Source organism: Harpegnathos saltator, unplaced genomic scaffold (genome assembly GCF_003227715.2).
Source record: "Harpegnathos saltator strain DR-91 unplaced genomic scaffold, Hsal_v8.6 scaffold534, whole genome shotgun sequence".
NCBI classification, from domain to species: domain Eukaryota; kingdom Metazoa; phylum Arthropoda; class Insecta; order Hymenoptera; family Formicidae; genus Harpegnathos; species Harpegnathos saltator.
The window spans coordinates 1090399-1102144 of NW_020230354.1; the positions used below are offsets into that span (position 1 = coordinate 1090399).

Sequence of the window (11746 nt, forward strand, 5' to 3'; positions counted from 1 at the left end):
TCTCAGACGTATGCCGCGAGAATAAGGCAAATTTAGATTACAAAGCTAGAATTACAAATTTATGTCTATTTCTTATGTAGTAAAGCAATTCACGATTATTATTAATATTATTATTATTATCTTATCACAAGCCGATGTTGTGTAAAATACTTAAAATACTGTCGGTAGCTCGAGAGCTGCACAAAGCGTGATAGAATAGGACGTTCAATCTGACCTTACATATTACAGCTGTATTCTGGAAATCGCGATACGTTATTTATCTTATCTTATATATCTGATCTTTGCGGTTTCACATCCGAGTACTTCGATAAGATTCATTGAGAAGAAAGGTGAGCCACCCAGCAAAGGATACACTCGTTCATCACTAATTATTTTCCTACAAACATAGTCCGTGCGATCTTTCAAGTTTCACTTAATTTTGAATTCTATAGTTGAGTTATAATTCATTTTTGTACAACCAACGCAATTCCAGCATGAATAAAGTTCACCGTAGAAAGAGAGAAAGATAGAGAGAGAGAGAGAGAGAGAGAGAGAGAAAGAGAGAGAGAGAGAGAGAGAGAGAGAGAGAGAAAGAGTATCGTAGACACAGGCAAGAGATTCTCTTCAAATTACTTTGTTAGACCTAGAAGAAAAAAGCATGCCTATTGTGAGAAATTGTCTCAAATGTAATTGGTAAAAATGGCTAAGTCTGAAACTGAGGAGTAATATTATATTTACCTACTCGAAACTTTACGCAAGCCCGTTCAAACTCTCTATGGACTATAAATCACTTCTATTGTGTATCTTTCTGTAATTGTGCAAAGAAATGATGCGTAGGCCAAACAAAGAAAAATAATCCCTTACATTTATATTGCATACAGAGTGTCCTTATAAATTCTACTCAGGATAAACACCTATGGGTTCAATTTGCGATGTGTGCTGCTTCCAAACATAAAGAAACTTTAAACGACCGTTCCCACAAGCGTTGATTCGCACTGTAAAGTTTGCATATCGTGCTTATCTTCTTACCACCCGATCGCAATTATCTCGTCACGAAGGAGGATCTTGAGAAGAATTTATCATGCATTACTTCATCGGAACATAAAAAAAAGAATGTCAAAATCACACAAGCTGCGACCTACTCAGCACCCGATATGGGCATGCAGCAGCTCGAACGATGAGGAGATTGCTGTTTAGAAAGATCGACGGTATCTTCCACTAAAGGCCGCTCTAATCTAGCTTCCAGTCGCGCCCATGCCGCGACAGCTGCCCCAAACGCTGCTTCAACATTAGTAGCGTCTTTCGCCGATGTTTCAACTAATGGAGGATTGCCATTCTCCAAACACCATGCTTGTGCGTCCTCCGTGGAAACCTGCTTCTCTGATTCAGAGACGTCCACCTATAAAAAAAATTGTTTTACATACGATAGTTATGCACATACATCCATACATACATACACACACACACACACACACAAGTTTTTATCTATTAGATAATTAAAATAGTAATAAGATAATATAGGTAACTTACCTTATTGCCTATAACGATAAAAGGAAATGTAGAAGCTTCTCGAACATCTGCGTACTTAAGAAATTCAGATCTCCATAGTGTTAAATTTTTAAAACTTGTCCAATCATCTACCGCATAAGTAAGTAGACAAATATCTGATCCTCTATAGAAAGGAGTTCTAAGAGTTTTGAATCTTTCTTGTCCAGCAGTGTCCCATATTTGTAATGTATATGCCTCGCCATTGATTTCAATATCTTTATTTAAGAATTCTACCCCGATAGTATGGAAGCTGTGCTCATCAAAATGATTCGATACAAATCTATTCATGAGGCAAGACTTTCCAACACCACCATCCCCGAGAATCACCACTTTCAGTAGAGTAGATCTCTGTGAATTTCGATTTTGAAGATTATTACCTTTAGGTGTACTCATCGTTGCGGACGACATTTTTTGACCTTTTGTTTCTCCTCACGAGAAAAATATTTTTGTATATCACACACAATTGCACGTCGCTAACAGGCTCTCAAAGCTTAACATATATCCTTCATATATAAGTAAATATTTGTTTTCGTTAAAGCCTAATCGTGAACTTCATAGCCTCTTTGTCGATCAGCTGATTTCTAACAGGAGAACCTAGTACTTCAATTTCTCAGACCTTGCTGAACGTGGAGAAACAACGGTGATGCGTCACCGTTCATTATCCACGAGGCTCTGTCTCTCCCTCTCTTAGTTGTATCACCAGTATGTAAGAAAGTCTTGATGTCTTTATTTTCCTTCGACTCCGCTGCATAACCCTGCGACACGGTCGGCCAGATTACTCATCGATCTCGTAGCGGATCTCGAATCTCGAAGTCGCGACGAAGAAAAAGGATGTTCAATGATGTTCGCTCGTCCGCCTGTCTTTTTTTTCTGGATTTTAATTCAATTATCGAGCTCAAAGTCCGATACGTGCGAAAGCCTTTTTTTATGATCGCGGCACTCTCACAAAGCGGCGAATGGAGACAATGCGGTACGTTCGTCAGCATGGACAACTGGCGCTCGCGCGTTTCTAACAGCGGTCTAACAGTCGGTCGGCAAGTTAAACGGTATCAAAGTTGGCTCTAATCTCCCACCGCTTTTCTTCATTTACGACTAACCCGTCCCACGGCGTTTGACACATTGCAGACGACAAAAGGAACGCCCATGTTGGGGCCGAACGAGAGCGGCCCTCGCGCGAACATGGCTACCTGCGATTATAAATAATATCAGCCGCCGTTTGCGAATCACGGATTTAGGTACATATATACATAGGTATACATATATGTATACATGCATATGCATATATATATGCATATGCATATGTGTATATAGAAATAAAGCATATCTCCATCGCGAGGATGAAGAGTAGGAAATGTTTTTGTAACTTCAAGCTTTTAAACTTTAGATTAGAAGATTTGAAATTTTCTTCATTCTGAGCTTTCGAATTTTACAACTTTTGGACTTAAATACAAAGTTTTACACTAAATTTTTAAATATAGGAAAGATAAAACTGTGGAAATGTGGAAAAGATAAAACTGGAGTTGTCAAGATTATTGCAGGAATTATTTAAGTCACCAGAGCCATCTGATGTGTCGTAAAGTTAGGTAAGACATGGTTCTTGGTCAAGTTACATCAAGTTAGGTTAGGTTTAATTAAAAGAAGCGAACGTATCTTGTGTTATCTATCACGTGTAATATAAACAGAAGAAAAATAACTGTTATATTAGGGAGTTTTTGCAATACTGTCTCTCAGATACGGTAAACATAACTCGTGAACGTTATTCGCAACCAATAGCACTCACGATCGACGTTTACCGCATCTGAGAAACGGTATTGCAAAAACTCCCTACTGTCACCATGAAATTATCAGTAAAATAAGGTGCCACATAGAATTGTGTGCATAATTGCTCATTAAAAATAATTATTTGACAGAAAACTCGCGCAGAGATGGCGAATCCTCCGTCAATGAACATGAACCAAGAATACTACTGGAACTCCGAGACGACTCAACAGAACATGGAATACTATCCGACGCCAAGTTACCCACCGCCTAATTACAATCAACCCTCGAATTATGATTCCTTCTACTCCTACAATGCAACTCCTAACATGTCGGAAATTGACTCAACAACTTCAGTGTATCGCTCTGCGCCTCCTCCTGTGTATCACAGTGGTCCTGGTAACATACATAATGTCCCTTACCAAAATCAAATGAATCAACAGTGCAATTTGTATCAAAATAATACAAACTTTCCGCAACAACCTGTGAATGAGAATTACAATGCGGATTGGAATACAAATACAAATACAAATACAAATGCCAGAGGTACATATAATGTATATAATGAGAACCAGGCCTATAACGAATGGCCCTCTAATAATTCTACCACAAATTGGACAACATATCAAAATACATCCACTTCATGGTATGATCCAAATAAAGCATATAATAATGAGAAATACTACCCAAGGCGACAGTATGAACCTCAACAGCAAACAAAGAAGCCAGAATGGAAGTATGATTATAAGGAATCTTTGCCAAATTTGCCAAATTATACAAATGGCAGAAACAGGTCTAGGAGTCCAAGCAGTAGTGGCAGATCAGAGAAATCATATAGATCACGATGTGAGGATTACAAAGAAAAGTATAAATATGATATAGAAAGATCCAGTTCGAGGGAATATAAATATAAAAGCAGGGATTTTGAAAGGAGATCTTCATATAAAAGACACGAAAGTCATCAAATCAGATCGTCTCATTCAGAAACATATGCAAGCAGTAAATGTAGGAAGAGATCAAGATCACAAGAATCTCATGTGAGCAAAGATGAGACACAGACTAGCAATTCTACTAAAAGAAAATGTCCTACTGAGAGAGAGCTACTTTTGGAGAAATATAGGTAATACTTATATGTAGCTTTGTTTTGTGCCGAATGTAGATCTAAGTAAATGCAAAAAATGTAAAATGATTTTTGTGTCAGGCGTAATTATTGCGCGACGAGCAAGGACATCGAGCGGAAACTGGATGAATTGTCGGCGATGGGTTCCGAAGGTATACTGGAAAGTGAAAGGAAAATATGGACGCGCACAGCACCAGCAGATCTTTATTACAGTCGAGATGAAAATAATCCGAAAATAATGAGAAGTACCTCTAAGCTTTTAGATTTATGTGCAGTGTTCAAAAAACTGTTGATTGATAGAGCAGCTGCAGCAAGGGCTTTGCAGGTACATTTATTTCTATAAATCGTACAAATATACAGATCGTTATAGATATGCACAGGGAATAAAAAAGAGAAAAATTACATTCTGTTACATATAGCCGCCATATAAGCCACCTCCGAGGAAAACCAGAGCGCGTCTTTGCCGTCATAAATCTGAGGCTTGCAGTAGCTCTTCGGACAGCGACAGCGACAGTTCTATGGACGAGGATGACAGAACGATGGAAGAATTAATGGCAAAGAAACAGCATCCGCAGAGATTGCACCCTGAAATGTGGTTCAACGATCCCGGTGAGGTAACGTCGAAAATTGCTTCGCAGTTTTACTATTCTTCTACTTAAAAATCCCGAGATACTCTGCATTTTCGTCTTCTCTGTTTATAGATGAACGATGGTCCCTTGTGTAGATGCAGCGCGAAATCACGTCGATCTGGCATAAGGCATGGTATTTACGCCGGAGAGGGCGTGATAAATAAATGTGATCTAAATTCGAATAATGCAGACAAGCTGCATCACTATAGAATAACGATCAGTCCGCCGACGAATTTCCTTACCAAGACACCGACGATTATCAAGCACGACGAGCATGAATTTATATTCGAAGGCTTCTCCATGCTCTCTCACTTCCCGCTCGTCAAGTTACCCACATGCAAGGTCATCAGATTTAACATAGAATACACAATTCTCTACATAGAAGAGAAATTACCCGAAAATTTCACAATACAGGAACTTGATTATTTCCGTTAGTAGCGCTTGCTTTTATCATATAAATGACATTTTTCTTCTGTCATTCGTTCCAGAATTGTAACGTTGCACATTTTTACAGAAACATACCTGTTTCGAGAGATCCTGGAGCTCGTAGATTTTGACTTGCAGGCGGCACAAGACAAATCCGGCTGCGGACAGTTTCACTTCATGCCAAGATTCGTACGCGACTTGACTGACAACGGCCAAGAGATTTTGTCGATGAATGAGGTCCTTAATTATCTGATAAAGAGTAGTACTCTCCTCATAAATCCGGACGACTTGCCTAGGTTAGTCGAGATGCCGCAATACAAGTGGCAAGATTTCGCAGACGAAGTAAAGGGAATGGTCGTTACGTATCCTGGCAAGAAACCTTGCAGTGTTCGTGTCGACCAGCTGGACAGGAGTCAAGTGGACCAACCTCCTGGTGTGTTAGCTTACCCGGAAATAGTACACTTTGGTATTCGACCACCACAGCTTAGCTATGCAGGAAATGCAGAGTAAGTGTTATTGTAACATTGGAGCTACCGATAACGCAATCTATTTCTATTTCAGAGCGGCCGAAAGGCAAGTTCTATGAGAAAATATGTTATTCAAGCTTAAAAATATTTATTCATTTCTCTGAGTTTTATTCAGCGTTCATTAAAGATATAAAACGCATCGTTACATAAATTTGAGTAATTTTTGTAAGAAATTACAGTCTTGTCATTTTGGGCTGCTTGATGGTTCTCATTGATCCAGCTTGTTGACAAAAGCGTATCACTCGCATTTTATTATTCGCAAACTAACTTCATGAATTTATCCAGTTACCAAAAAGCCTGGAGAGATTACGTCAAATTCCGACATCTGCTCGCCAACATGTCGAAACCATCCTACGAGGATAAGAGGAAACTGGAGGCGAAAGAGAACAGGCTGCAGGAGTTGCGTACCCAGAGTAAGATGAAACGCGACGTCACCGTCGACGTGACCTCGGACGGCTTCTACCGAACCGGCATTATGTGCGACATCGTACAGCATGCGATGTTGATACCGGTGCTTGTGTGTCACCTGAGGTTCCACAAGTCTCTAGACAACCTGGAGTGCACGTTGGGATACGAGTTTAAGAACAGATACTTGCTCCAGCTGGCTCTCACGCATCCCAGCTATCGCGAAAACTTCGGCACAAATCCGGATCATGCGCGAAACTCCCTGACGAATTGCGGTATAAGGCAGCCAGAGTACGGCGACCGCAGAATACACTACATGAACACACGGAAGCGCGGCATCAACACCCTTATCAACATCATGTCGCGTTTCGGCGCGAGAACGGAGACTGAATCGTCGATAGCTCACAACGAACGCCTGGAATTCCTGGGCGACGCGGTCGTCGAATTCCTCACATCCATCCACCTGTTTCACATGTTCCCGGATCTAGAAGAAGGTGGCTTAGCCACGTACAGGGCGGCAATCGTGCAAAATCAGCATCTCGCCGTGTTAGCGAAGAAGCTGAATCTCGAAGAGTACATGCTGTACGCCCATGGCAGTGATCTCTGTCACGACTTGGAACTACGGCACGCCATGGCAAATTGCTTCGAGGCGCTGATGGGCTCCTTGTTCTTAGACGGAGGTATAGAAGTAGCCGACAGAGTCTTTGGTGAGACACTCTTCAAGGACGAGGAGGATCTCGCCAAGGTCTGGGTCAATTACCCACGGCATCCTCTGCAGGAGCAGGAACCAATGGGAGATAGACAATGGATTCCTAGCTTCGAGTTGCTGCAAGTACGTTGTTTTTCGAACGAGGTCTTCAGTCTTGTTAGCACCGATCTTGTGTGCTTACTTGTCTGTTCTTATGTTGACTTTTGTGTTTTCAGAAATTGACCAAGTTTGAAGAATCCATCGGTATAAAGTTCACCCATATCCGTTTGCTTGCTCGAGCGTTCACGGATCGCAGTATAGGATACACTAATTTGACACTAGGTTCGAATCAACGATTGGAGTTTTTAGGAGACACCGTATTGCAGCTTATTGTCTCAGAATATCTGTATAAATTCTTCCCTGAGCATCATGAAGGACATTTATCGGTAAACAGGAGGATTTGTAAATTGATCTATGAATTATCTTGGCGAATCTAATAATTTGTCGTATTTATCGCAGTTGTTGCGGAGTTCTCTTGTAAATAATAAAACACAAGCGGTTGTTTGTGACGATTTGGGTATGACACAGTACGCATTATATGGAAATCCGAAGGCTGAGCTGAAAACGAAGGACAGAGCGGATTTATTGGAGGCTTTCCTCGGTGCGCTTTACGTCGACAAGGGTTTCAAGTACTGCCACGTCTTTTGTGACGTGTGCTTCTTCCCGCGTTTGCAAGATTTCATCATGAATCAAGACTGGAACGATCCAAAGAGCAAATTACAACAATGCTGTTTAACTTTAAGAACTATGGACGGCGGTGAGCCGGATATTCCGGTATATAAGTAAGTACTCAAGGTCACTGTTTTCTCGCCACATTCACTTTGATTAATAATGTGAAATAATGAGAAATGAGAAAATATATGTTCAAGTTTCTTGTGAAAATAAAGACGTTAAAATAAAGATTCATTCTCTCTTTTTCAGAGTTATTGAATGTAAAGGACCAACTAATACGAGAGTTTACACAGTTGCTGTGTATTTTCAAGGAAAACGATTGGCTAAGGCCTCGGGACATAGTATTCAAGAAGCGGAAATGAACTCCGCGAAAGAAGCTTTAGAAAAATCTCAAGGTACATTAAGAATTGTCAAATAATAATTATATATAATTTAATTATTGTATATAATTCTATAAGTTAATAAGTCTCTAATTTGTTCGTTTGGCAAATTTTAGACTTGTTTCCGCAATTGGATCATCAGAAACGTGTAATAGCGAAGAGTATGAAGATGCAACAATGGACAAATAAACAGAAATCAAAAGGGAAACCTGCAGAATCGAATGACAAATCAGATGATTCTGACTCTAGTCAGAATCGAAGAAGTCGAAGCAAAGAGCGTAATGCTCCAAACCAAGAAAGTTAAGACTGTTAATTACTTTTATTGTTATCCAATGTATTATTTGATGTCAAACAATCGCGATAATGAACAATGTAAAATTTGGGTTGACTTTTGGTCATCTATTTCATTATATATAAAGGAAGGTATACAGTTCTTTTAGAGTCAGATTATCTGATATATTACTTGTGGTAATGTATAATACAGTCACATGAATTGAATTCAAATAGGAAAAATCACTCCTAACTGGTAAAGGAAATTTATATTCAGAAATGACACAATATATGTATAATTTATATATATATATATATATTTATATATAAAATAGATTTATACAGTCATATATTTACAGCTTTGAGATCATTTCAATCAATTATTTTGTTTTGTCAATATCGGATCTATTTGTTTCAATAAATTTTTGTTTTTATTGAGAATATTGTCACACTGCTCCATGTTATCTAAAATATTTTGTATATTCCAATGTTTTTTCAATAAAGCTAGATTTATATCGAATAAAGCGTATTGAAAACATTGTATTTGAGTGCATGTAGCAACACTGTGAAGCTTCATCCCTAAAGTATGAATCAAAGATTTTAGGTACATGTCATCCTCGTTTATACTAACGACTTCTAAAAAGATACATATCAAAAATATAAAAATTAGTTGATGGGAGTTATATTTTGTTAAAATGACAATTAGTAATTATATCTCAAAGAAATTGACTATTACCTAACGTGAATTCAGGTGGTGTGAAATCTATACACTTTATGCTATATATCATTGGAATCTTTTTATCCACGGGTCTTATTAAACCTTTTGTAGCCAATTCATAAGCAGCCTGACTTTGCATATCAACTCCACATAATCTGTACCAAAAGAAACAAATATTAATCATAAATTTTAGTATTAAATAACAGTGAGATATATATCAAGAATAACATACTCAAACATTGTCTTCTGATGTTCAGCCTGCATAGAGGCACACAACTTATCAATTGTTTTACGTTTTATAAATTTATATGTAGCTTTTTCAACAATTCTCCCAGTATAAAAGAAATTATCTGTTGCTTGCCCTAACTTGCCTCTAACCTTGTAACTACTTGGAAACTGACAAAGTTTCAACTGGTGGATTTTACTGTTACCACTGTTAATGCCACATATCATAAGACCTGATACATCTTTGGCTAAGTAATTAGCACATGCTAGTTTGATATCCTCAATTTGATACCGTGGTCCTACTACTAATTGATGATCCGCATAGCTCGGATGGACAATTACTTTCATTTTCTCTGTTGTACTACCCTCTATGAGTACGTGGTTAATCGGTGGACGTATGTGCATATTGTTCAAATCTGTAAATCAAATACTGTTTTTGGAAAGGGCAGTCAGTTATTAGCTCTCTGAAGAAAGAGCAATAGAATAATTTTAAATGCACTTCAAAAATATTAAAAAAAGGTATTTAAGTAAAACAAATGAATGTGAAATAATGCTAACTTTTGCAGAGATGAATAATTATGGTATCTCGTACATTGCAATACGTGACCGTTGGTGGTTTATAAACGGCAACTATACCGTTTAATGCTTTCCATGCTAATCTAGCATCAGAAGTGAAACGTTCCACTTTTGGAATCAGAGTATTCATTTTTATACTGGAAATTTTATAAAATAATTTTGTGTCGTTCACTATATTCCTTGTCTAAAATTTGAATAAATACTGTTTAACCTAACTGATTCCAGATCCTATTTGCTTAATCATATCTTCCCCTAAATTTATTCCATAATAAACACATATATTTATAAGAATATTACATAATTATAAGGTAGTTATACCGACGAGGTAGTAAAAAGACTGACAGCCCTGGATAAATTTTCGTATCAACCAAGGGGCCCCAAGGAGTCCGGAATTAATTGAAGATCAACGATAATTGGTCTGTTCTTTTTAGATGCACTGCGGAACTAGTGCAATAAGTTAGAGCAGAGAAAAACCTGAGAGCGGCCACCGGGCCGGTTACGTCGGGACGTTTTTTCCGACGCGTCCCCTGAGAAAATGTGTGCACTACGCCCGTTCTGACGATAATGGCAAAGCGTACACGGTTCTTGTTCACTCTACTTCCTTAAGGAAGATAGTAAGATAGAAAGGCGATCAATCGCTCTCTGTCTTTGCTTTCAACCGCACCTCGTACACTTTGTGCAGATAAATAGTTCCACTACGAAAAGAAATGAATCAACGCGATTGGTCGACTCAGCTTCCCGAGTATCCCGCTTGTGGCGCTGTTCGCAGTTGCCTTCGTATTTAGTTATGGCGCCGGTTACGGATTGTATATGGTGCGAGAAACCGTCGCCCGTGATTTCTCGTAATTTTGATTCGTCGTAGCTGAGTCTCGTGTCTTAAATCGTTACCGGGATTGCTGAAAGTAAGTTTCGCGCGTGTGTTATGACATTTGTTCCGCCGCGCGAAGTGAAGTGAGATGAATCGTCAAAATGCCGAGGAATGCCGATGAGCGCGCCAGCTGCGTAAGGGCAGCTCGATTTTCGCTTCGCAGTGCTTCTTTTTTGACTCGTCAGCCGAATCTCGGCTGCGAATTATCGTTAAACATCGAGGTATGGCACAGCTTTCGTTAAATATCTAATAGTACAATTCTTATATGCTTAGCAAACATATTTGTCAACGACACTAATGATCAGTCATACATATTTAATTATTAACTATACTATACAAAATATTCGTTGAAAATGTGCATTGTTCGTCGGGAGGGTCGAGTAAAGTTTTGGGAATTTTTTCTGTTATGGCCGACTTGGAATATTTCAAACGAAACGGACGGTTTCGAACAAAATATTTTGATTGGCTAGTACGCTAGTGATATCCATCATATGAATAGCGTATTCATCAAATTTAAATAGGCTATAACTTCGGTAGAACTAATGACATTGGCTGCATTCAGCAGACTCAACAGTTGGACAACATTACTAGGTTTTCCACCTTCGCTCCTGAATCTCGCTCCTGATTGGTAAATACTTCTGGGTCTATGAAGAATCTAAAAGAATGCTCCAATCATAGACAATAATCACTAAGCGCTCTCTGATCACTTTGTTCTACTGAATGCGGCCAATGAGATGGTTCGTAAAACATTACATATCATAAAGTTTCTATTTTCTAAATATGTTTAGATTATAATATTTCTATCATTTTTTACAAAGCTATAATAAGTTAGAAGTTTATTATTTTCGTATTACCAACAAAAAATAAAATTCCTTCTTACCATAGCATGAAATTTAA

General features: G+C 38.6%; 3 protein-coding genes across 13 annotated transcripts; 1 reads left to right on the forward strand and 2 right to left on the reverse strand.

Annotated features, from left to right (window-relative positions):
* Window positions 1-100: 100 nt before the first annotated feature.
* On the reverse strand, window positions 101-2713 carry Rab9 (RAS oncogene family member Rab9). 2 transcript variants are annotated; one of them, XR_849683.3, is made up of 4 exons: window positions 1510-2713; window positions 1122-1378; window positions 718-1043; window positions 101-622 (listed from the first exon to the last, which is right to left on the reverse strand). XR_849683.3 is itself a non-coding variant. In XM_011139430.3 (3 exons), exons 1-3 carry the CDS (start codon window positions 1933-1935, stop codon window positions 1022-1024), a joined length of 705 nt encoding a protein of 234 aa, XP_011137732.1. In that variant the 5' UTR covers window positions 1936-2713; the 3' UTR covers window positions 101-1021. The 2 variants fall into 2 exon arrangements, 1 of the variants encoding a protein (XP_011137732.1); XM_011139430.3 differs by having other exon boundaries at window positions 101-1043.
* drosha (ribonuclease 3 drosha) lies at window positions 2714-8742 on the forward strand. 5 transcript variants are annotated; one of them, XM_011139427.3, is made up of 12 exons: window positions 2714-2762; window positions 3006-3110; window positions 3438-4405; window positions 4487-4730; window positions 4825-5019; window positions 5107-5464; window positions 5549-5966; window positions 6273-7224; window positions 7317-7526; window positions 7600-7922; window positions 8062-8207; window positions 8309-8742. In XM_011139427.3, exons 3-12 carry the CDS (start codon window positions 3453-3455, stop codon window positions 8494-8496), a joined length of 3987 nt encoding a protein of 1328 aa, XP_011137729.1. In that variant the 5' UTR covers window positions 2714-2762; window positions 3006-3110; window positions 3438-3452; the 3' UTR covers window positions 8497-8742. The 5 variants fall into 5 exon arrangements, with proteins under 5 accessions (XP_011137729.1, XP_011137726.1, XP_011137728.1 ...); XM_011139424.3 differs by lacking the exons at window positions 2714-2762; window positions 3006-3110 and adding an exon at window positions 3121-3196; XM_011139426.3 differs by lacking the exons at window positions 2714-2762; window positions 3006-3110 and adding an exon at window positions 3125-3263.
* A 47-nt stretch (window positions 8743-8789) lies between these two features.
* On the reverse strand, window positions 8790-10571 carry LOC105182200 (mitochondrial mRNA pseudouridine synthase Trub2). Of its 6 annotated transcripts, none has more exons than XM_019840945.2 (5): window positions 10300-10568; window positions 9964-10118; window positions 9413-9821; window positions 9199-9335; window positions 8790-9098 (listed from the first exon to the last, which is right to left on the reverse strand). In XM_019840945.2, the coding sequence occupies exons 2-5, from the start codon at window positions 10109-10111 to the stop codon at window positions 8839-8841; spliced, it is 954 nt and encodes a 317-aa protein (XP_019696504.1). In that variant the 5' UTR covers window positions 10112-10118; window positions 10300-10568; the 3' UTR covers window positions 8790-8838. The 6 variants fall into 6 exon arrangements, with proteins under 6 accessions (XP_019696504.1, XP_019696501.1, XP_019696502.1 ...); XM_019840942.2 differs by having other exon boundaries at window positions 9964-10165; XM_019840943.2 differs by having other exon boundaries at window positions 9964-10165; window positions 10279-10568.
* Window positions 10572-11746: the final 1175 nt, after the last annotated feature.